The sequence below is a fragment of the Miniopterus schreibersii genome (assembly GCF_964146895.1).
Source record: "Miniopterus schreibersii genome assembly, chromosome: 4".
NCBI lineage: Eukaryota > Metazoa > Chordata > Mammalia > Chiroptera > Miniopteridae > Miniopterus > Miniopterus schreibersii.
Genome location: NC_138105.1, coordinates 21,947,045 through 21,968,492, shown reverse-complemented (window position 1 = coordinate 21,968,492; position 21,448 = coordinate 21,947,045). Strand labels below are relative to the sequence as shown.

The following is a 21,448-nucleotide window of genomic DNA, read 5'->3' as shown; positions in this document are numbered from 1 at the left end:
GTCCGGGTGGGTACCACAGAGCCATTGCATGAGGGTTAATTTTGTCCTTTCATTCCAGGGTAAAGGTGCTGGTCTGGAGAATGAGCGTGTTCCAAGTGTTAGAAGCAGCAGACAAAATTCTGTGGCTCTTATCTTGCTATATATAGGCAGTTAGACAGACATGAGCAGAGCAAGGACAATGGGCCAGGTACTGGTCACCAGGTGGAAAGCCCTGGGTGCCTAGCAAGCGGCAAAACTGAAAAAATAAGAACCTAGCCCCCAGGGTAGCCATTCCTCCCCTAGCACATTGCTCACCTTTCCTCCCTACAGATAACATCTAGGCTTCAGTTGTATTTCAGCTCCAGGCCCTGCAAAGCAGCAAAACCAGACAAATGGCAGAGTGGTTGCCTCAGGACCAGCTATATTGACTAATGACCCCCTGCCCTGGCACCCTCCATCCAGTGGAGACCACGACCCTGAAAAAGCACACCTGGAAAGCTGATGACTATCCTATTCAGACCCTCCCCTAAGATTCCCACCTTCGAGAGAGAGAGAAATATCCTTAACACAAAGGACCCAGGCATTCCCTTTCCCCTCTCTTTTTCCCATAGGTATTTATGTCCAAAACTCTAAGGGACCCCATGAGACTTGCTACCAAGGGAGCTTGTCTGGGGCTAACCCCCTGAACCTGTCTTCAAGGCCCCCCTTTTCCCCTTTTGTCTGACTTCCCAGTGAGCCAAAGCAGCCCAGCCTAGGCTCTCTGTTGCTTCCTCTATGCCTTCTCTTGTTTCACGGTCCTAAGTGTGTTTTTACTGCAGCCAATAAATTCTTACTTGCCTTGCTGCACTTTGTCTCTTGATTGAAATCTTTCCTTCAAGAAGACAAGAACCGAGGTCTCGGTCTCGACGTCTGGCTGATAACAATCTCACAAGCTCCTCAGGCAGCTCAAATTGCTGTCTATTCCATGGATTCAAATGTCCAGGGTGATTCTGAGTGAGGCTGGGCAGTGTCAGCATAAGAGCAATTCTTCAGCACTTTTAACATGGCTCTTAGAATGGCTGCTGTAGCTCAGAAAGGTCACTTCAGCCTCCCAACCCTTTTCTCCTCTCTGATGCCGGCATAGCCCTGTAGCTGAGGAAGTGGGGGCTTTCTTTTCACCCAGCATGGGGACAGTCAGAGAATCAGGATGTGATGCTGGGAGTGCCCAGCTCCCGAGAAACTGGATTCTTCCTGCTGGGACTGAATGCCCAGCCAGGGAGGCTGGGGAGGGGAGCCAGGACCAGTGTTCCTAAAGGCGCTTCAGTCTCTGCCTGACCCAGCGGGCCACAGGCTAGTCCAAGGTGTGTGATGGAGCAGCCACTTAAAGCAGTTCCAGTCTCTGTCCACCTGGGACCAATCCATTGGAACAGATGGGAATTGGACCGAAAGGGATTTATGCCAGAGCTTTCAAAACACAGACCGCCAGTCAGTTAATCAATCCATAATGTTAACTGGGCTCAGTGCTGAGTTTTTAAGGAGGGGGGGATTATAAAAGAAGCATAGGTGCAAACTGCGATGAGAGACCCAAAGGCTAGGCTATGGAAGGGAGACCACCTAAAACAACAGCGGCCCAGCCCGGCCGGCGTGGCTCAGTGGTTGAGCATCAACCTAAGAACCAGGAGGTCAGGGTTCAATTCCTGGTCAGGGCACATGCCCAGCCTTCAGGCTCAATCCCCAGTCGGAGGCGTGCAGGAGGCAGCCCATCAATGACTTTCTCATCATTGATGTTTCTCTCTCTCTCCCTTTCTCTCTCTGAAAGCAATAAAAACATATTTAAAAATAAAAATAAAAAAACAGCCCAGAAGGGTTCAGGGATTTACGTGAGGACACACACTGTCTCAGTAGCTAAGCTGGTCTTGAAGGGAGAGTGTTATACATCTGAGTAGAGACAAGGAGGAGTGCTCTGCGCAGGGGAAGCAGAGGGGGGCTGTGGGCTGGGGGAGGTGAAGAAGACACAGCCCTACGGGAGCCAGGGTGGTACTGGATCGAAAGCAGGGGTTCTGTAGAGGTCTTAGAGGCCAGGTGCAGTGGGAGGGGGACACCACGGAAAGCGTCTTCTGATACAGTGATTGTGGATGGATCACTTTTACCCTCTTATCTAAGCTTTCCAGTGTTTCCTGAGCTTTGCATAATGTATGTGTATTATTTCTTTCTTAACTAAGGGGGGAAAAGTTGTTTACTAAATCCAAACCTGCAGAGCAGTCTGGATTTTCTCTGATAAACAAGAGAAGCCACTGGGAATGTCCTAGGAGAGCAGTGTTTTGGTGGCAGAAGCGATGTTCGTGGGAGATAAGACAGGAGTGTTGGGAAAGATGGATGGCTGGGGTGAGGGCGGGGTGGGAGGTGAAGTCAAAGAGACTGCCTGGGGGCTGAGAGGTGCGGCAGTGGGGGGTGGGGGGGATAGAAACGTCTAGGAGAGATTTGGAAAGAGCACTGCGGGGTCCTGGTGACTGATTGCAGGGGGCGGGGCAGGAAGCCGAGAGGGGCAAAACTGGCTGCACTGGTTTCCAACCTTGGGCGGTGCCGCTCCTGATTATAAAGAAGCTGAGGAGAGCTGGACAAAGAGCCACGGGGATTACTGGACTTCAGAATGCATTGCTCCTGGGGGAGGTCTATTTCTCAGAGGCCTTTGCAAGAAAACTTGAGGGAAGCAGAGGAAAGGTGTGGCTAAGCTTTGCTTCTCAAGCCAACAATCATCTGGTAAGTTCCCTACCGTGGGCATTACTCCACAAAAGGTTTTGAGGTCAGGCAATTGAAGCAACCTCACAATCGCCTCTGGATTCCTCTCTTTCAAGATACTTTATCTGAGCCAAATCAATGGAACTCTCCTGTGAAAAATCAATTTCCCTGGAAAATAAATTTGGGTTCTAACCAACGGGGAGTAGCATTTGGCAAGCCCTGATTAAGAAAGCCAGCCTTTGCAGAAGTTGTGAAAACAGCAAGTCATCAAGGAAAGTAAACAGTGGGGACTTAATGCCATGTCAGAGCTGTGACGACAGTTCTGTCCCCATCAATTGTGGAGCCTGAAGATGCAGGATTTAGGTTCTTGCTGTTACAGACCCGTGGATCACTCGGGCCCCCTTTGCAGGCTTTGAAAGGGGAGAATTGACAGTGACCCGGACTGAACACTACTTCCTTCTCCCATTCACTGTGTGGGCGATACTGAACGTGCAAAGACTGGGTGGGTGAGCAGAGATTTCCAACGCGGTCGTTTCATTGGAACACATTTTCAGGTGTATTTCTTTTTTGTCAACGGTTATATTTCTTGAAAAGCTTTACATAAATTGAATCCTAGTTGAAACTCATCTGAGCTTTAGCTATTTAACATAACCCTGTGGGCCTGTGCTTCTCAGCCTTTGACATGCACACAAGTGACCTGGTGATTTTGTTAAAATGTAGAGTCTGATTCAGTGCAAGAGGGTTGGGGTCTGTGGGGCTGGAGGTGCCAATAGTGCTGCTCTGCAGATCACATTTTGAGTGGCAAGATTATGGCAAATCCTTGGAAAACCAAATCCAAATTCCCTAAATGGCACTACAATCACCTCTTAATTTTAGTAAATGGGGAAGTTTCTTGCATTTGTTTGTTAGGCGGATGAATTGCTGTGTGTAAAATACTGTTCTAAGTGCTGTGTGTTGTATGAAGAATAGAAAATTTCTCCCCTATTTGTTTCATGTACTCTTTTAAATTGGCTATCATGACAAAACCGGCCCTTCTTTCTCCCTAGCAAACCTTAGGGAACTGAATTTAAGAGCTCTCTAATTCACTACATGGCGGCAGGTTAGAAAGGCCAAGTGCTCTCTGGGAATTATTTTGACCGTGTCATCTATCTAACTGATGCCCAACATCACCAGGAATACTGGAGAGGATGGCAAAAGGAAGGCATGGAGTTAGCCAGGCTGCAAATGCCAGCTCTCCCCCTGACAAGCCCAGGCCAGTTTCTTTCTTAGCTTCCTTTGTGGAGAATTTGTTGGAGCTACTAATTCATCGTGATGTCTAAGGCCTGTTGTCAAGGTCGACAGGGTTATTTTCAAAACCCAAAGTGTTTTTGGTGATCTTGTATGAGTCACAGAATGTGAAAGTAGTCATTTTTATAAAGTGCCAGAAAAAGCCTGGTAATTATTGTTCCAAACAAGCCTCTCTTTCTCTTCAGTTTGTCTAACATGGAAAGAAAAAGAAAATCCTTCCCAAGTGAAAAGTGTGCAGCTAGCCGTGCTAAGCATGCTTGGCTCTGCACACCCGGGGATGGGGGGCCCTGCTCCTTCCTCCAGCCACATCTTGTCCTGTGCAACGAAAACACTCCCAAAGCCCTGTCCCGTGCACCAAAAGTTGCGGGTTTGATTCCCGGTCACATACCCAAGCTGTAGGTTCGATCCCCAGTTGGGACTCATACCAGAGGCAACCAATCGACATTATCAACGTTTCTCTCTTCCTCTCTCCCTAAAATCAATAAAAATATACCCTTGGGTGAGGACTTAAAAAACAACACCCCCACAGCAGCAATCTCTGGTGGGAGAATGTGTTTACATTCCCTGGGGTCTGCATTTTATGGTTTTGGAGATGGTGTTGGGTTGGGGCATGGAGGTGGAACTTTTTTTTTTTTTTTACATTTAAACAGTAAATGAAGTATTACTTTTTTCTGATCTCATGGAAAAAGTCAAGTCATGGAATGTTACTTTTACAAATGAGGGAAGTTTTACAGGAAGATTACCTGACTTGCCCCAAAACCTATAAATAATGCTAGAGGACGAGCGGGACCCGGGCTCTTATACACAAAGGGCATCTTCCTAAAACTGGAAGGCAGCCAGTTCTCCGCCGGGAAACTCCAGTCCTAGTTTGCTTATTTGTGAGCCTTCCCAATGTCCGGTGTCTCATGTTGAAACAGAGAAATGTTTTGCTTTCAATCAATTAAATGACCATTTTCAGATGATTATCATATCTTTTCAGTGACCTCTATTCTATAGAACAATTACTGGGGAGAGGTAATGACTCATGTTCATTAGCCACTTTTCTGGAATTATATGATATAATCTACGGTGGAGTCCTTTGAAGTAGGTTTTATTATCATCTCTATAAGTAGCAGCTGAGGCTCAGAGGAGCTGAGCAACTTGCTCAAGACCACACAGCTTGTAGGTAGCAGGACTGGGTTTTCAACTCAGGACACCTGCCTCCAGAGCCTTCACTCAACAGCTTTGTGATACCAATGCCATTGCTCAGGCAAGGCTGGCGATCTGTCTGGACCCTGGCTGAGGGACACATGAACCTAAACCATCAAGCAAAGTTGCCAAAGGCTACTTCCTTCCCTGAAACTTCTTACCATTTCTTACCCTGCTTCTGGTTAGGACCACCCCAATGTTATAAAGGGGCTGTTTTACAGCAGCTCAGTCTCGATGCCAATCCGTGGAAGCTGCTGTGCTCTCAGACCTCAGCTGGGGCCAGTGCAGCCTTCCCAGCTCCTAGCCTGAGGGTTCATCCATATCAACTCACTGAGTCAGGCTATTGCCAAAGACACCTCTCTCTTTACACATCACTGACTGAGCAAAAGTCTGCAGACAGGATTTGTTGATGTGGAAATTATCAGAATAGTGCTTCCTATCTTGTTCTCTGGATTTTTCCCTTGAGGCTCCAGGAAAAAAGAAAATGATGATAACATCACAATGAAGAAAAGGATTTTTAGATAAAGTGGAGCTAAATCCCAGGAGCCCAAACACAGAACCTAATGCAGTAGAAGAGGTATCTCTTCTCTCAGTGGTTTTCAGAAAAGTCCTGGAATTCCAGACTGAAGTCCTGACCAGCCAGTAGAATGAGCCCCCACTGGACAGAGAGACAGGCAAAGGGAACTTTTTTTTTTTAATGTCTTGATTGATTTCAGAGAGAGGAAGGGAAAGGGAGAGAGAGAAACATCAATGATGAGAGTCATTGATCGCCTCCTGCACACACCCCCACTGGGGGTAAAGCCAGCAACCTGGGCATGTGCCCTGACCAGGAATCAAACCTCGAGCTCTGGGATCATAGGTTGATGCTCAACCGCTGAGCCACGCTGTCCGGGCCAAAGGGAACATTTTACCCAATGTGGAGAGGGCCCCAGCACTGGGACTGGCTCCCACAGGAAGCCGGGGGAATAAATGTCCCAGCTCTCCTTTCTGGGGAGACGGGGAGACAGGGAGGACATCAGGGAAAAGCCTGGCTCTCTCCAAGGTCAAGAACCCCCCCTAGTCGTCAATGCAGACAATACAACCTGGGGTGAGAATGTTCCAGAAAACTTTCTGTAGCCTGTGGTCTTTGTTTCCTGAGTGCCAACCATAGTCTAGGAACCACTCAGTGACAGGGTCCAGCTTGAACTCTCCGCCCCACCTGGCAATGATGGTGGCTCTCTGAAATTCTCTCCTGTGGCCACTCTGGATCTCCCTGGGCCTCTGTCCCTTCAGGGTTCCTTCTCTGCCTTTCCCACGACCTCTCCGGATGGGTGCTCCCAGGTCTCCTCCTCTTCCCCTTGCTTTTTCTACTTGTTTCCAACACACGTTCCCAAGGGAGCTTGTCCAGTCCATGGCTCTAGCCACCACCTGCTAGTGTGGTGACTCAAATCTGCATCTCCAGTCCTCATACCTCCCCTGAACTCCAGACCTTTGAAGGTACTTCCTCCTGGACACAACCTCCTGGAAATGCAGGGGGCCATCAGGGGCCATCAGAACACACCTGCAGGAGCCCAGTGTGGCACTTCTCCAGTGCCCAGCATGCATCCAGTCACCACAGGCTGTCTCTGACTCGCCCCTCTCGCTCACCCCCCAGGCCCTCAGGTTTCCAAATCTAGTCAAGGCCACTGCTGTACTCCCTGAAATCTGCCCCCTCTTCTCCTCTCCTCCTACCATCCCCCAAGTCAGGCCTTCAGCACCCTACCCCTCCTCCAGCCCCACACTGCTATGCCCCACTGCGCTCCTGCTTCCCCTCCCCCTCACTCTGGTTATCCCTCTCTCTCTCCCATGGTTTTGACCAACTCCTTTCCCTCAGCATCCTAACATGTCCAAGCCTTGGTTGGTTCTGTCTTCCCCTAGCTTCCACCCTGACTCTCCCCTTCCCTTCTCACACAGGCTTCTTGAAAGACTCATCTGCGCGTCTACACTCTACACTCGCTGTCTCTCCATCAAGCCCCTATGACCTGGCTTCAGCCCACCTGCTGTGCACAGCAGGGTCCCCAGAGCCTCTCTGTCAGAGGCACAGCGGGTGCTCTTCGGACTTGTCCTGTGGGCAGAGTACTGCTAACAGCTCCCTCCTTCTGGGGCCCCACACTCCCCATTTCCTCCTGCTCTCCCGTCAGCACTCTTTCACCTCCTTGGTGGCTGCTCTCTGCCACACCTCCTTTCCATCACCTGGCCTCACTCACCTCTTTTTTTCTTTTTTTTCTTCTTTTTTTTAAAAAACATATCTTTATTGATTTCAGAGAGAGGAAAGGAGAGAGAGAGAGAGAGAGAGAAATATCGGTGATGATAGAGTCATTGATCGGCTCCCTAGCCCACAACCTGGGCATGTGCCCTGACCGGGAATCGAACCCCGATCTCCTGGATCCTAGGTCAATGCTCAACCGCTGAGCCACGCCCGGCCGGGCCACTCACCTCTTGCTCCACATGCCCACCCCAAAGAATTCATCCACTCCCACAGCCTCGGCTTCTTCCAGGCCCAAGACTCGCCCACAGCTGATTCTTTACCCCAGATCTCCGGCTCGAGCTCCAGATCCTTATATCCAGCTGCCCACCACCTGGGTGAATCACAAGCACATCGAACTCAGCGCGTCCAAACCACTTACCCTCTCCTGGCGGACCGGCACCCCTCCGTGTCCCTCCCGTAAAAATGGTACCGCCATCTACCAAGATGCCGCGCCCGCAGCACCTTAGTGATCCGTGACTCCTCCTCCACACCCTACGTACAGCCTCCAAGTTCTGCTGAGTCCGTTACCCCGAGCAAGACACCTCTCAGGTTTGTCGCCTGTCTTCATGCCCACCTCTGCTACCACGGGTCAAGCTCACACAGTCCCCTCCTAGTCACTGAGCTTCCTGCCTCCAGTCTTGCCTTATCTTATTTTATTACTTGATTCTCTCAGGGTCTGCCTGACACTGATGGCATCGCTTGCCTGCTTCTCTGTCACCTGCAGGGCTCAGCTTGGGTCTAGACCCTGCAGCACGGCTTCCCTTTACCCTTGACTCCACCACCCGGGCCTCAGCTGACTGAAGACTTGAGTCCCCGAATGCACGCCTCATTTTGCGTGGCTAACACCTCACCCTTCAGGCCTAAAAGCGGTTATCACCTCCTGCCAGGGTCTGTGCCTCCTTGAAGCTCCCAAGGCCCCAGCTGCCCCTCTCCAGGGCAAATTGTTGGGTGGCCTGCAGATCTCTGGAGGATCCCATCCACTCATCCACCTTTGTCTCCCCCAGGCCAGCAGAGCAGGTAATCTCCTACCTGGTGGGTGATTAATAGGTGCCTGGGTGAATCCTCCCTCCATGTGACTATTTGTTTACTTGCTCTGAGCTCCTCCAGGGCAGAAATCTTGAAGCTTCCATTTGGCTGCCGTGCTGCACAGGTATTTATTGAAAGAGAGAAGCAGGTACCAAGGTGACAGACCCCACCTTCTCCAGGGTTTCCAAGAACAGCTTCAAGCCAGTCTGGCAAAACCTGCCCCACATTCTAAGGGCTTCTGTCCATCATAAGACTTACTCCTTACCTATCTTTCCATTAGCAAGCTCGTTGGGGAGAGGGGTGCGCCTGGGACGCAGAGGCAAGTCTGCTGGGGATGGTATTGTGGGGCTCAGCATCGCCTTGGCAGTGTTTTGTAGCCTCAAGACCCTGAAGGATTTTTTTTTAAATATATCTTTATTGATTTTCAGAGAGAGGAAGGGAGAGGGAGAGGGGGAGAGAAACATCAATGATGAGAGAGTTGTCATTGATCGGCTGCCTCCTGCACGCCCCCCACTGAGGATCGAGCCCACAACCCTGGCATGTGCCCTGACCGGGAATCGAACAGCGATCTCCTGGATCCTCCATCGATGCTCAAGCGCTGAGCCACGCGGGCCGGGCCCCTGAAGGATCTCTGATTTCGGGGTGCTGCAGGCTCGGGAGGGAGCGAGGTGTGCGGAGAGCCTGGGCACGGCTGCCCCCCGCCCCAGCTCCTGCTTTCCCAGGACCTGTACCCTGGTGCGGGTTGGCGGTTGGGGAGGGCGAGGGAGCCTCACGCCGGGCGGGGGCGGGGAGGCACCGGGGCGCCCGCCTCCGCCCTCCGCCCGCCCGCCCGCCCGCCGGGCCTCCCCGCCCCTCGCCGCCCGCTTATTAGCCCGGCGCGGCCCCGGCGCCCGCACCGCCCCGGCCGCGCCGTCCGCTCGCCGTCGCTCCCGCGCCACGTCCCCGGCTCCATGGCGCTCCTCGCGCGGCTGCTGCCCCTCGCCCTGGCGCTGGCCCTCGGCCCCGCCGCCCCCCGCGCGGGCCCCGCCAGGTCGCCCTACCAGCTGGTGCTGCAGCACAGCCGGCTCCGGGGCCGGCAGCACGGGTAAGACGGCCGCCGCGGGGGGCGGAGGGGCGGCCGAGGGACCGGCGGGGGCGCCGGGACAAAGCCGGCTCGGCTCGGGCGCCCCCGCGGAGGGACCAGCCCTGCGAGAAGCGGAGAGAGGGAGGGCACGATGGAGGGGACGAGGAAGCTTTGTAGGGGAAGGGGGTGGGGGCGCGTCCCCACACTCAGGCCAAGAGCGTGAGACCCCCCACCCCGGCTTTCAGCTTCTCCTCCCAGCACATAGGAGAAAAGGGGAGTTGGCAGTTGTGCCCAGAATCACCGTGGGAAGTTGGCCAGGGCAAAGAGGAAGCCCACCCAACAGTACACATGTTCTAGTTCAGCCAGGTCCTTGTCCAGCACCCCCAGACGTGACACTGGGACACACAAGCTGGAAGCTCCAGCTTGTGTCCCCGGATTCCTGCTCACCTGGCCTGGCCCTGTGCCCACCACCGCCTGGCACCAGACAGCGCTCTCTGGGCACAGCCAGGGCAGTAAAGGCGGTGTGGCATCTCCTCCCCTGCCAGATGAAGAGCAACAGAATTCCATGGCCTCGCACACATTGTACAGATGGGGAAACGGAGTCCAGAAGGGACACACCACTTTCCCATGGTCCTGCAGTATACACTGGGGCCAGGATTGGAATCTCTTAAAACAACAGCTCGGTTTGTAAATTTGGAACATTATCATTGCAGATATTCTTTAGGGACATATCTGCATAAGAAGATGTGTTGGCCTTAGAAGGCAAACCCACGCAGAGGGTCTGACCTGGTAAAGACCTTGGCAAACCCAGGCAGAGGTGGCCAATATTTCTACACCCCTAACGAGGCTGTCCTGTTCACACACGGCCAGGCTTTGCTGCAGCTTCCAGCCTGCCTGGTTGCACAACTGCTTTTTCACAAATAAGAGGTAAAACTATATGTGCATAGAGTCATTGTGTAGCTGCCCAGGCATTTGCACCCAGGTAGTGTCCAGTCCACCACGTGACTAGGGAGATCTGTAGTCAGGTCAAAACTCACTGTGGGGGGTGATTAGAATTGATTTCATAGAACTTTACAAAGCTTTGGCTCCCACCGCAGGACTGCTCTGGGGTTGGGTGTAGTTTCCTTGTTACCTCTGTCTGTGGCCTTATGCACTTACTTGGCCTTTCAGGTGCCCAGGGCCACAGGGAGAGAGACTGCTGGGAGTGAGTCTGGCGGCTGTGCAGTGTGAAATCAAGCCAGGCCAGCCAGGCTCAGTCCCCTCCCAGAAAGAGGAGAGCACCAGGATGGCCTGGGGTCTTTAGGGAAGTGGGAGAATCACCTTTGGCTGAGGCTGGTACAGGGGCAAAAGATGAGGGGGATGTGAGTCATAAAAGTCAAACTGTGAGCAACTGGCATTTTCATTGTCTCTGCCCAGCTCACCCTTGTCCCCTCTGCCTTTCTTGCAAATGAAGCGTGTTATAGTATCTGCCTGGGAGGTTTGTGTTCCTCTGTCTTAGCCACTAAGGAGAAGACCCCTATAGTGTACCCTGTGGCACTGTCACCTAGCACAGTGTCTGTGCACACCACAGTGGAACTTCCCCAGAGGTGTCGTTAGGGCTCCACCAAGAACCGTCTCTATAGCAAACCTCCTTCCCTTCAGAGCACAGAAGAGACACTAACCAGCCAGAAAAAATGGTCTGTTTGTTTTTAATGCAAATGCTCTTTAATATGAATTTCAGATATTAGATCAACTTCCTCTTCACCTCCCTACCCCCAATACTCCTACAGGCTGAGTCCTTTTTTGCTGTTGTTGTTGTTAAAAAAATATCCTCACTCGAGGATATTTTTTTTCCATTGATTTTTAGAGAGAGTAGAAGGGGGGCGGGGAGAAACATTGATGTGAAAGAGAAACATCAATTGGTTGCCTCCCACGCTTGCCCTGACTGGGAATCGAACCCACCACCTTGGGGTGTATGGGATGCTGCTCCAACCAGCTGAGCCACACCAGCCAGGCCAGGCTAACCCTCTTGATTAGCTTCTTGCAGCGCAGTTAGAAAGGCCTGTAGTGATCTGTGATGGGCAGAATGGTCTGGGAAGTCACATGTGCACCCCCTATCCCAGTAAAGTCTGAATGCACAGGCTTTTTTGTCACAACCATGCGACAAAATGGTTGCAGGCACAATCGAGTTTACTCTGATCTAACTGTTCCTGAAAATACCATAGGGCTGCCTGCCTGGCACATGGGTGTGGCACCCTGTGCAAAATGGATAACCTTGTTCAAGTTCCAGCCCTTCATTCAAAGTGAAAACCGGTGAAAAGGGAAGAAACACCTTTTTGCTACCTTAAGGAACTACAGTGTGCTCCAAGATTGGAATGAAGAAGTAATGAGGGTGCCTTGCTGGTGTGCAGCCCTGGGTTACCCATCACCACTTTTGCACCTACTGTTCATGTTCCCATTTTACAGATGGAGAAACTGCAGCTTAGTGAGATGGGATGACTTAGTCCAAGCACAGAAAGCTGTTGGGAGAGTAGTGACTACCACATGGTCTCTTAACTCCCGGCTGTATCTGTGTCAGTATAGGGAAGGAAAAAATAATACTGAAAGAGAAGTAAAAATGCAGTAACACTTCCAAACCACGAGCCAAAACTGGACTGAATTTCCTGAAGCACTTGATTTTCAAGTCCAAGTTGAACAGCAGAGATGCTGTGCCTGAGGCAGAAGGCCCGGAGTGGCTTGCTCATTTTGATTAAACTTCAGCATCAATTTCCTATGTGCACAGTCTACCCCTCTTACCCTCATGTGAGAGGGGGGGCGGGTCACAGTGACCCCCAGCCTCTGCCCCAGCAGCAGCAGTGGAAACTCATTCCTTGGAGAAATGTTGGAGCCATATCCATAGGAGACTTGATGAAGATTTGCCAAATGCCTATGGAATGTTGCAGGGAATTCGCCAGTAATTGTTTCCTGCTTGGTCAGATAAAATAACTTGTGAGTTTGTACACCTAGGGCTGGAGTGTGGCCAGCAGGAACTCTCCAGGGGTTATTTGGGGACTGTCATAACCTGTGAGTCCCAGACAGCAAACAGAAGCAAGGTGGCTTGTCAGAATCCTCTGGGAGCTGGGAACATTTGGCCAAACCCAGTCTGGACTAAGGGACGTGGGCTCTCTTCCCTGCCAGCCCGTGGTTTCCTCTCCAGCCTTAACTTCTCTGGCCCTGAGGTTCTTACATCAACTCAGTAATATTTACTGTGCCTCCTTGACCCACTCACCTTTGCCTACTGAACCACAAACTGGACGAGAGTGACAGCCACATGGGCAGAGAAATAAAGGGTCACATGTTCTGTCACCCAGTAACCTGGCTGTGGGTATCTGAGAACTCACCAAGTTCTGGGAGCCCGTGTGATGGGATGGCAGGTATAGGTCTCACTGCATTATCAGTGCCTTCCTAAAAAATACCAAGCACATCAAATGATGCCTTTTGATTACATTTTAAAGTAACAGAAGAATTGACATGAGAGAATGCTACCTGGCCTTCTCTGGGCACAGAGGTGGTGTGACAGCCCCAGCCTCTTCCCTTTGCTGTCCTCTGACTTGTGAGTCAGCCAGATGAGCTGCCTGCCTCCAGCTCAGGAAGACGCCCTCCCAGCGCTCACCACGCAGCCACAGCTACCTCCTTTGCCCAGGAGCCTAATGAAGGTCCTGCCACCACGTGGCCTGGGCATGGTTTGGGTCAGGACTTGGTCCACTAGGATGAAATACACAAAAGCAGAACCGCATGGCTCTGGCAAAGAAGGCTTCTCAGCAGAACCCCAGGGCATTTGCCCATGACTTTTCCTCAGAGTTCCTGAGGATCCTTCTGAACTGGGTGGTCTTGAGGGCAGTATTTTCATTCTGTTCTTTCAAGTTCATTCCAAGCTGCTCCTTCACCCTGGCCTGGCGCTAGGCCCCATCTAGAACAAGGCAGAGCTCCTGCCCTTAGGGCTCTTTGGAAGGTAGTTGAAGAGAGCAGACATACACATCCTGGTCAGGTATAGGATTCTGTTTGGTACCCAGGGTCAAACAAGGGCTGTGTCCCAGGCCAGAGGTGGACAGAAGAGTGTCACCTGGGGTACCGGAAGAAGGCTTTCTGGGAGAAGTGGGACTCAAGCTGGGGCCTAAGTATGAATGACTGAAAGTTCAGTGGGAGAACGTCTCTTACCAAGGTCCTAACAGCAGCCAGCCATACCTTCTAGTTTCCAGGGTGGCACTTGGATAGGTTGTGTTTGAGAACCAGGAGCTGGCCTAAGGACTCAGAATATGTCTGTGAGTGGAGCTGCCTGGGAGGTGTGGGGACCTGGACCAGGAGTGCTGATGTGCACTGGGATCCCAGGTTAGAGCACAGCTCAGTGTGGGGCAGAGATGCAAAGAAAGACTGAGGGATTCTCAGGAAGTTGCTTTATTTACTTAGCAAACACAGGACTTTTCTTAGCTACCTATCTCAACTGGTAACATGCAATCTAAAACTTTTAAGATGCTTTTACTTCCACTCACCAAATGTCCATGTCAAAGAAGGATACTTGCATGAAGAAGTTATGGCCGTGTGTGATATAATCTGGCAGTTTTTAATTTGGAGGGAAACTTCTCAGAGGCTGATGGAAATCTAGGTCAGGAGGATTAGTGTCTGCCCCAGGCCACCCCCTGGTACCGAGACTGAAGTGACTGTGTCTTCTCTGTATCTAAAATGTTCTGCTGAGCCAGGAGGGCCCACGGGGTGGGGAGGCATGGAGGGGGGTGAAGTGCGGACCATCTTGCTAACACTGCTGCTTTCTTTGCAGCCCCAATGTGTGTGCTGTGCAGAAGCTCATCGGCACCAACAAAAAGTATTTCACCAACTGCAAGCAGTGGTACCAGAGGAAAATCTGTGGCAAATCCACGTGAGTATCTGTAACCACCCAAGACCACCGGCCACCAAGGTGGCTGGGCTTCGTGTCCGCCAGCTGCAGGTACCCTGAGACCCGGGCCAGCCTTCCGAGGCCAGGCTGCCTATGGAGCCGGGAAGAGGCGTGTGCGAACGTGTCAGGGAACCAAGTGCTTGGGAGTGGCAGTTTTAGTAAGCTGGCCGGGGGTTTTTTGCATTTTTAAGGCTCCTGATAAGACTTGTATACATTTTTCAGGGCTGATTTGAGATTACAAGAAGCATGAAACATGGCGTACGTGTGTGCATGTGAGTTTCTTAATCCTCACTGAATGATATAAATATTATCATTATGGAGAGGCCACCAGCCTGTGGTGAACTTCCATGCCACTCCTGCTCTGTAGTCCTAAGGTAAACACCCCGGAGAGACTTAGAGTGCCTAGAAATATACACATTATGAGTCAGCACGGAGTTTTGGGTTTTGTTTTAATCCTTACTGGAGGATATTTTTTCCATTGCTTTTCAGAGAGAATAGAAGGGGGGGAGAGAAAGAAACATCGATGTGGGAAAGAGATATCAATTGGTTGCCTCCTGCCTGCACCCACGCCCCAGCTGGGGCTGGGGATCGAGCCTGTAACAGAGGGATGTGGCCTTGACTGGAATCGAACCCAAGGCCTGCAGTCCTTGGGCCGATGCTCTAACAACTGAGCTAAACTGGCTAGGGCAGCATAGCACATTAAGAACATAGGCTCAGACTCCCTAATTCAAACCCTTTGGCATGTCCCTGGGCAAGTTGCTTCACCTTGGAGCCCTCAGTTACCTCATTTGTAGAATGGAAATAACAATAGGATGACCTTATGGGATTATAATGAGGATTGAATGAAATCATGCACGTGAAAGGCTACCTGCTAATCTTATTACCCCTAGAGCTTGCAGATCTAGGCCACGCAAACAGAAGTGAAAGTGCCAGCGGGGTGTGGAACAGTGTGGTTACAGTGGGGCTTGTTGGTGCCTCTGTCAGCGTGCAGGGAGGTGGCATTCACCCCGGCCACCTGCTGCCGGGTGGAAACAGGGTGGCGTGCATGTTCTAACAGAATTCCGTGGAAACCTAATCTGTTTTGGCGCCAACCGTCAACAGATCTCAAAGCTGGCTCTTTCCTACAGACAGGAAGATGTGCTGTGTGAAACCTCCTGAGCCACTTGCGAGGGCCTGACCCTCCTCTTGTCTGCATAATAGGAAGATTAAGAGACTGACTCTAAGCTACTATCTTGAACACCTTCCCATGTTGGGGAATTTTAAAAATATTGCTTGTGACATTGCTTTTGAGCAGATACTTCCTCCAGTTTTATAACCAACTGAAGGACAGGAAAATGTTCTTTCTTTAAATTGTGCATGGAAATAAATACCCCAACTATGGTGCTTATTATGTTATTCAGTTGTCCATCCTCGTATGAATCGAGGGAAATTAGGGACCATGGCAGAGCTGGGGAGAAGCCAGCAGCTCCCTGGAGCCTGTAGGGCAGGTCCTGACAGCTGGCTCCCCGCTTGACCAAGCCCACCTTCAAAGCTGAGGGCCGAGTGAGCTAAGGGGACACACCTCCCGGGTTCAGTGAACAAACACCCAGGGATAATTCTTGCTACTAAGGACAAGAAGAGATTATACAAATTCTGGACCACAGATCCTTTCTTGGTGCTCAAGTTTAAAAAACAAAACAAAAAACACCTTGAGTACTCTGGTTTTTCCATGTGCATACATTCTCTGCTTAAATAAACAGTTATTACTCAAACACAGAGCCAGGCCCATATAATTGCTTCTTGAAAGGTGACCAAAGCATCTTCCACATGTCAGAGCCCTGGGTGTCAAAGAACTCTACCTTTGTGTTAGGACCGGTTTCCCTAAAAATGGGACCCACTGTGATGTCCAGCTTGCGGCGGGGTGGCATTGGCCCCGGTATTTCAGGTGGCCCTGTGCTGAGGCATTTGCCTAAGTAGTTAACAGTAGACGGGTAACGTTTCCCGGCGGTTCCCAGGCTGATACCGCTGTGAGTCGCCTTGGCTCACTGGCTCTTGTGCCTGTGTCCTCTACCTGTGTGCCAGGACAAGGCACTGGCAGCACAGCCTTGTGCTGGCGATGTCCTGGTGCCCCAGCCTTCCCCTCCAACCGGTTAGGCTTTGAGCGCGTGGCCACGTGTTGGCTCAGCCCCCTTACACCAGCGAGTGGAGGGCGCCCTGGGCACTGGGAAAGGGAATAGATGGGTGGGGTGGGTGCCGAAAGCGAGGTGTATGGTGGAGTCAAGCGGAGCCCGGTGCCAGGGCCCAGCCATCAACCTGGCCTTACAGAGCCAGAGGGGACGATATGCACATTCAACTCTTCAGTGTGGCCATTGCTTTGGGCAGCTTCAGAAGAGGAAATGACGATAGAAAGCCATGAGTTGATATAAAACTTCATGATCTGGGGCAAGAGGGTCCCTTCCTGGAACATTATGTGCATGTCAGGAAGGTGGAGCTGAGCTGGCAGAGGTCTGGTGAACCCAGGGAGGGAAAGGGGAAGCGGTTGAACTCATTTCCATCGTCAGAGAGCTGAGAAAGGGCAGCCTTGCCATTTGGGGGTGTATCTAGGATGGAGACTCACGTCAGAGCTGCCAGCTGACCCCCAGGAATTAAGTGCCATGGGTGGTCAGGAAGGGAAGCGGAGAGAGCTGTGCTGGCTGGAGTTGATGTCATCCTGGTGAAAATGGGCCCCTCAGTACATGTATTTAGGTGAGGACCAGACTGGGAAATGGGAAACATGGGGGTGGATGGAACAGAGGACTGTCTCAGCCAGGGGCCAGCTTGGGCAGTGGGGACTTGCTCAGCAAGACTCCAGGGAAGAAGCTGGAGCAGAAATGTAATTGGGGTGAAAGGGTGCAAAGTGTCACAGGGAAGGGGACAGCACAGGTCACCAAGGAAAACTTGAACTCCAAAGCAGACCAGCGACACCAAGCACAGGGGCTGAGGTGGGGGGTGAAGACTTTGTAGTGTCCGGTTACACAGAGACCCAGGAGCCTGGAGCCACCTGCATGGAGGGAAGGAGGGGACTAGCTACACTTAGCAGTCATTTTAGGAGACACTACATTGTCCTCAGACAATAACTTTTCTTCATTTCCTGAAAGAGAAGAACCGGAGTCTTTGGTACTATTTGTCAAGCCAGCATATGGATTTTATTACAGGAAACGGTTACCAGTGGGCCTCTATTTAAGCGACTTGAGTGAATTTTATTACTTGGAAATTTAAGTTAGCTTTTATTTCAGATACTAAAGAGTACCAGCGTAATACAATAGCTAATCAGACAAAGGGAGACGGCATCCCACCCTGATTTTAGGCCCCAGTCTGATCAGCAACCATAAAATTTTTATATGCAGCAGCTTGAGCGATGGTGCAGGAAATTGTGGTCAGGAAGCCTTGCTGCCTCTCCACAGGCCTCCTTTGTGCAAACCCCAGTGAGAGGGAGGCCTAGTTAACAGCCAAGTTGGAGTTGACATCATGAACTGTAGTAGTCGTCGCAGGAGCTCAGACATCATAAATGTGGCACCAGGAGGCCAGCGGGAGCTGGCAGGCTGGAGTGGCAGCTGTCCATTCCAAAAGTCTTGAAGTTGTTTCATAAACAACGCATTTCACAAGCTTAATAGCCCTTCTCCAGAGCCAAGATGATCTGGCAGGACACTCCCCTTTCTCTAGGAGCAAGTGGTGCTTTGCCCAGGGGCTGAAATATTAGTACTTCTTCAGCGCTGCATTAAAGCTTAGAAACTTGCCTCTTACAAAGCCAGCCGGAGTATGGTTGAGCTGTTCATCAGCTGGCAGGGCTGTTTCCAGCAGCTCTCATTCTGGCGGGGCAGCCAGGGACATTGCAGTGAAGCTGAAGAGCCCTCCTTGTCCTCCCTTTCCTGTATCCCACAACCTTGGTCCCAAGAGGAAAAGAGGATGGTGAGAAGCCATCTAGGGAAGCTGGGCTGTCCCCAGACCCACACCAGCACCTCCTTCCCTGTTTCATACCTATCCAGCCAGTTGGGACCCATGGGAAATCTCTGAAATAGCTTAGATTTTATGCACACTGGACACCAGGGTTCACCAAACACCTCTGTTGGGCACAGCTTCCTGAAGTTCCATCCCATTCTGTAAACTCCTGGGAGGCAGCTTAGCTGACATGGAATTTTATTCTGTTGAATATGTACCATCTGGGGTAAGGCTCTGTGGTAGGCAGAATAATGACCCCTTAAGATGTCCATATCCTAATCTCTGAACCTGTGTACATGTTCCCTTACAAGGAAAAAGAAACTTTGCAGCTATGATTAAGTTAAGGATCTTGAGAGGGGAAGATTATCTAAGATTATTGGGTGAGTCCAATGTAAACATAAGGGTCCCTACAAGAGGGAGGCAGGAGGATCAGAGTCAGAGAAGGACATGTGACAATGAGAACTGAAGGTGGAGTGATGTGGCCACAAGCCAAAAAATGCAGGCATCTTCTAGAAGCTGGAAAAGATAAGGAATGGATTCTTCCCTAGAGCTTCTAGAAGGAATGCAGCCTTTGATTTTAGCCTCATAAGGCCAATTTCTGACTCTTTAACATCCAGAGTTGTAAGATAATAAATTTGTGTTTTTGTAAGCTGCTAAAATTGTGATAATTTATAATAGCAACAATGAGAAACTAATACAGGCCCTATCTGTTGAGTTATATAGATGTGTTATGGGAGATTTATTACAAGGTGATTTGATCAGTGGTCTCGTGTAGGGCATTACGTGCAATGAAGTTATTAACCTAACTTCAATTTTAATGTTTATGCCTGGAGTTTTTAAAGAAGAAGTTCAACAACTGAGCTCTTAGTAAATATCAAGCCTCCTTTAAGTGACTTTCCTATGTAAGCTCATTCAGTTCTCACAATTACCCTCTCAGATCAGTATGGTTATTAGCCCATTTATAGAGGGGGAGACTGAGGCTCAGAAAGCCTAAGCAACCTACTCAAAGTCACCTGCTATTAAGTGGGACTTACTAGCCCCCAGGGAGAATTAAGCCTAGCAGCTAATGTCAGTGATCCACAAGTGAGCAACCCTATAAAGCCTGGGTGAACTGCCCCAGATTTCTCTCTACAGCCCCAAAACCTGTGGCTTTGAACCCCAGGGAGGCCTTCTCAGGGTCAGCAGAGGCCATTTGGCCCAGAGTCACCAACCTTCTCCTGGTTGCTCACCCCCAGTCTAGTGTCATTGTAATCCCCTGCTACAACGGGCCTCCCCAACACCCCTAGTGAGATGATGGAGGGCAGGGGAACTGAGGAGATAGTCCGCATCCAGGAGCCCCCAAAATGCCCTCACACTCTACACACGGATTGCCACAATTAAACATAACTACATCTTCTGCAAGCAGTATCATCACTAACCAGGCTGTGCTCTGGTGAATGGGGTAGCGGTGGGATCTTTGGGGATGGACAGTAGGTTAAAACAAGCCCCTTTTCACCAGCAGGCTCAACATTTTGATTTTCTTCTGGGAGGCTCAAGGAAGCTCAGCTGAGTTTCCAAGGCAGCCAGTCTGCCGGGCATGTTGGGTGTCTAGACAATGTTGGTCTGTGTTTGCTCTGCGATTCCTCTTGGAAATCATGACACACTGAATGGTTTACCTTCTGTCACAGGAAACCAGCTCTCAGGCTCTATTTCTTGCTCCACCTACGTCCAGGGGCTAGTTCATCTCTAGGGTATTTACAGCCACAATAGCCAGCCAAAAGCATGAAACATACTTGGGAGAGAGTGGTTTAACTTATTAAATTAACTTCTTGGAAAATTATTTGGGGAGAGAAACACCAATAATTCTCTCTTAATCCAATCATGAGCAAACATTTTGGAGGGAGCTGGAGGAGAGCTTCCTGAGCATCTCTATTCATGGACCCTGGATTGACGCTATCTTTTTATAGTCCCCCAATCAGCCTTCTACATCAGGCCCTGTCCCTCACGTTTTTCCTCAAATTGTTCTTCTGACCAGGAAGGCTGGAACAAAAAATGAGTGTCTCATGCTTTTTCTGACCTGAGGATTTTACTTGTTGGACTGTGTCAGGCTAGAGAGAGCCAGGAGCCTTTAATTAGAGCAGTTTTGCTGATGAAATTCAATTCAAAGACCAACAAATTGGTCCTGTCTGCACCGGCAAGCCCAGGAACTGGGGAGACACAGATAGGGACTCCCCATGGTCTCCGTCCTTTGCTGCCTTCATCCTAGAGAGATGGCATCAAGCTCATGACCCTGTGGTTGACCCTAGCCCCATCTCCCTACAGCATGTGTGTTCTCTCCAGGCCGGAGCAACACACTGAGAACAGAGACTGCTTGTCCATAAAGATTTGGTCAAGACTGTCTCAATGGGCTGTCTTCTCAGTCTTCAGTTTCCAGCTGCTCTCTGCTTCTCTGAGGCCATGTAGACATGTTCTGAGAGCTGGTATTGCTGGGGCAACTGAGAGCAGGGACACTGCCAGCTGTGGCAGATCTCAGCACATACGGCTGCTAGGCTCAGGCTGAGAGGCACGCTGACACCTGCTTACCTAGAGAGTGCCAGGATGCCAGACTGGGCAGCAGGAGGGCAGTGGAGGGAGAGGTCAGCAGGGCGAGAGGATTAGGAGAAACTCCCTGACAGAGAACCAGGAAAAAGCCTTCAGCTGGAAGACAGCTCCTGCTGGGGGTAGTGTGCCACCCACGTGCAGCTGCTGGGGAACATGGGTGCAGAAAGCCCACCTGGACAGGCACAGTGAATGCTAACGGGTTAGCTCTGATCACTTGGAGAGAGCACCTGTGTCCCCTCAGAGTGAAACTTTCCAAATCAGTCTGCTGTTTCCCAAATATGTGCATTGTCAAGAGCAATGGGAAAGGATTGGACGAGACGAAATTTGAGGGGAGTCCTAGATCTGCCCCTCCCCAGCTGTGATCTTACCCCTTAGTCCCTCAGAGCCCTTGCAGCTTTCTGATTCCATCTATACACCCTTCTGCATGCCGACACTTTTCTGCTTAGATTTGTACCTCCTCCCCAGCCCTCTGTTT

At 50.8% G+C, this 21,448-nt stretch overlaps 2 protein-coding genes across 3 annotated transcripts in view; both read left to right on the top strand.

The window, feature by feature from the left end:
* LOC308556100 (F-box/LRR-repeat protein 21) overlaps positions 1-7,761 on the top strand; it is an 89,053-nt gene extending 81,292 nt beyond the window's left edge. Inside the window, exon 13 of the mRNA XM_081135184.1 lies at positions 7,673-7,761. The gene's annotated coding sequence lies outside the window, so the exon portion shown is untranslated. The remainder of the gene's footprint in view (positions 1-7,672) is intronic.
* A 1,576-nt stretch (positions 7,762-9,337) lies between these two features.
* TGFBI (transforming growth factor beta induced) overlaps positions 9,338-21,448 on the top strand; it is a 31,988-nt gene continuing 19,877 nt past the window's right edge. Inside the window, exons 1-2 of one of the 2 annotated variants that reach the window (XM_081137295.1) lie at positions 9,338-9,548; positions 14,320-14,418. In XM_081137295.1, coding sequence (XP_080993421.1) covers positions 9,415-9,548; positions 14,320-14,418 — 233 coding nt within the window. In that variant the 5' untranslated portion in view covers positions 9,338-9,414. The remainder of the gene's footprint in view (positions 9,549-14,319; positions 14,419-21,448) is intronic. The other variant, XM_081137294.1, reaches the window with a different exon arrangement.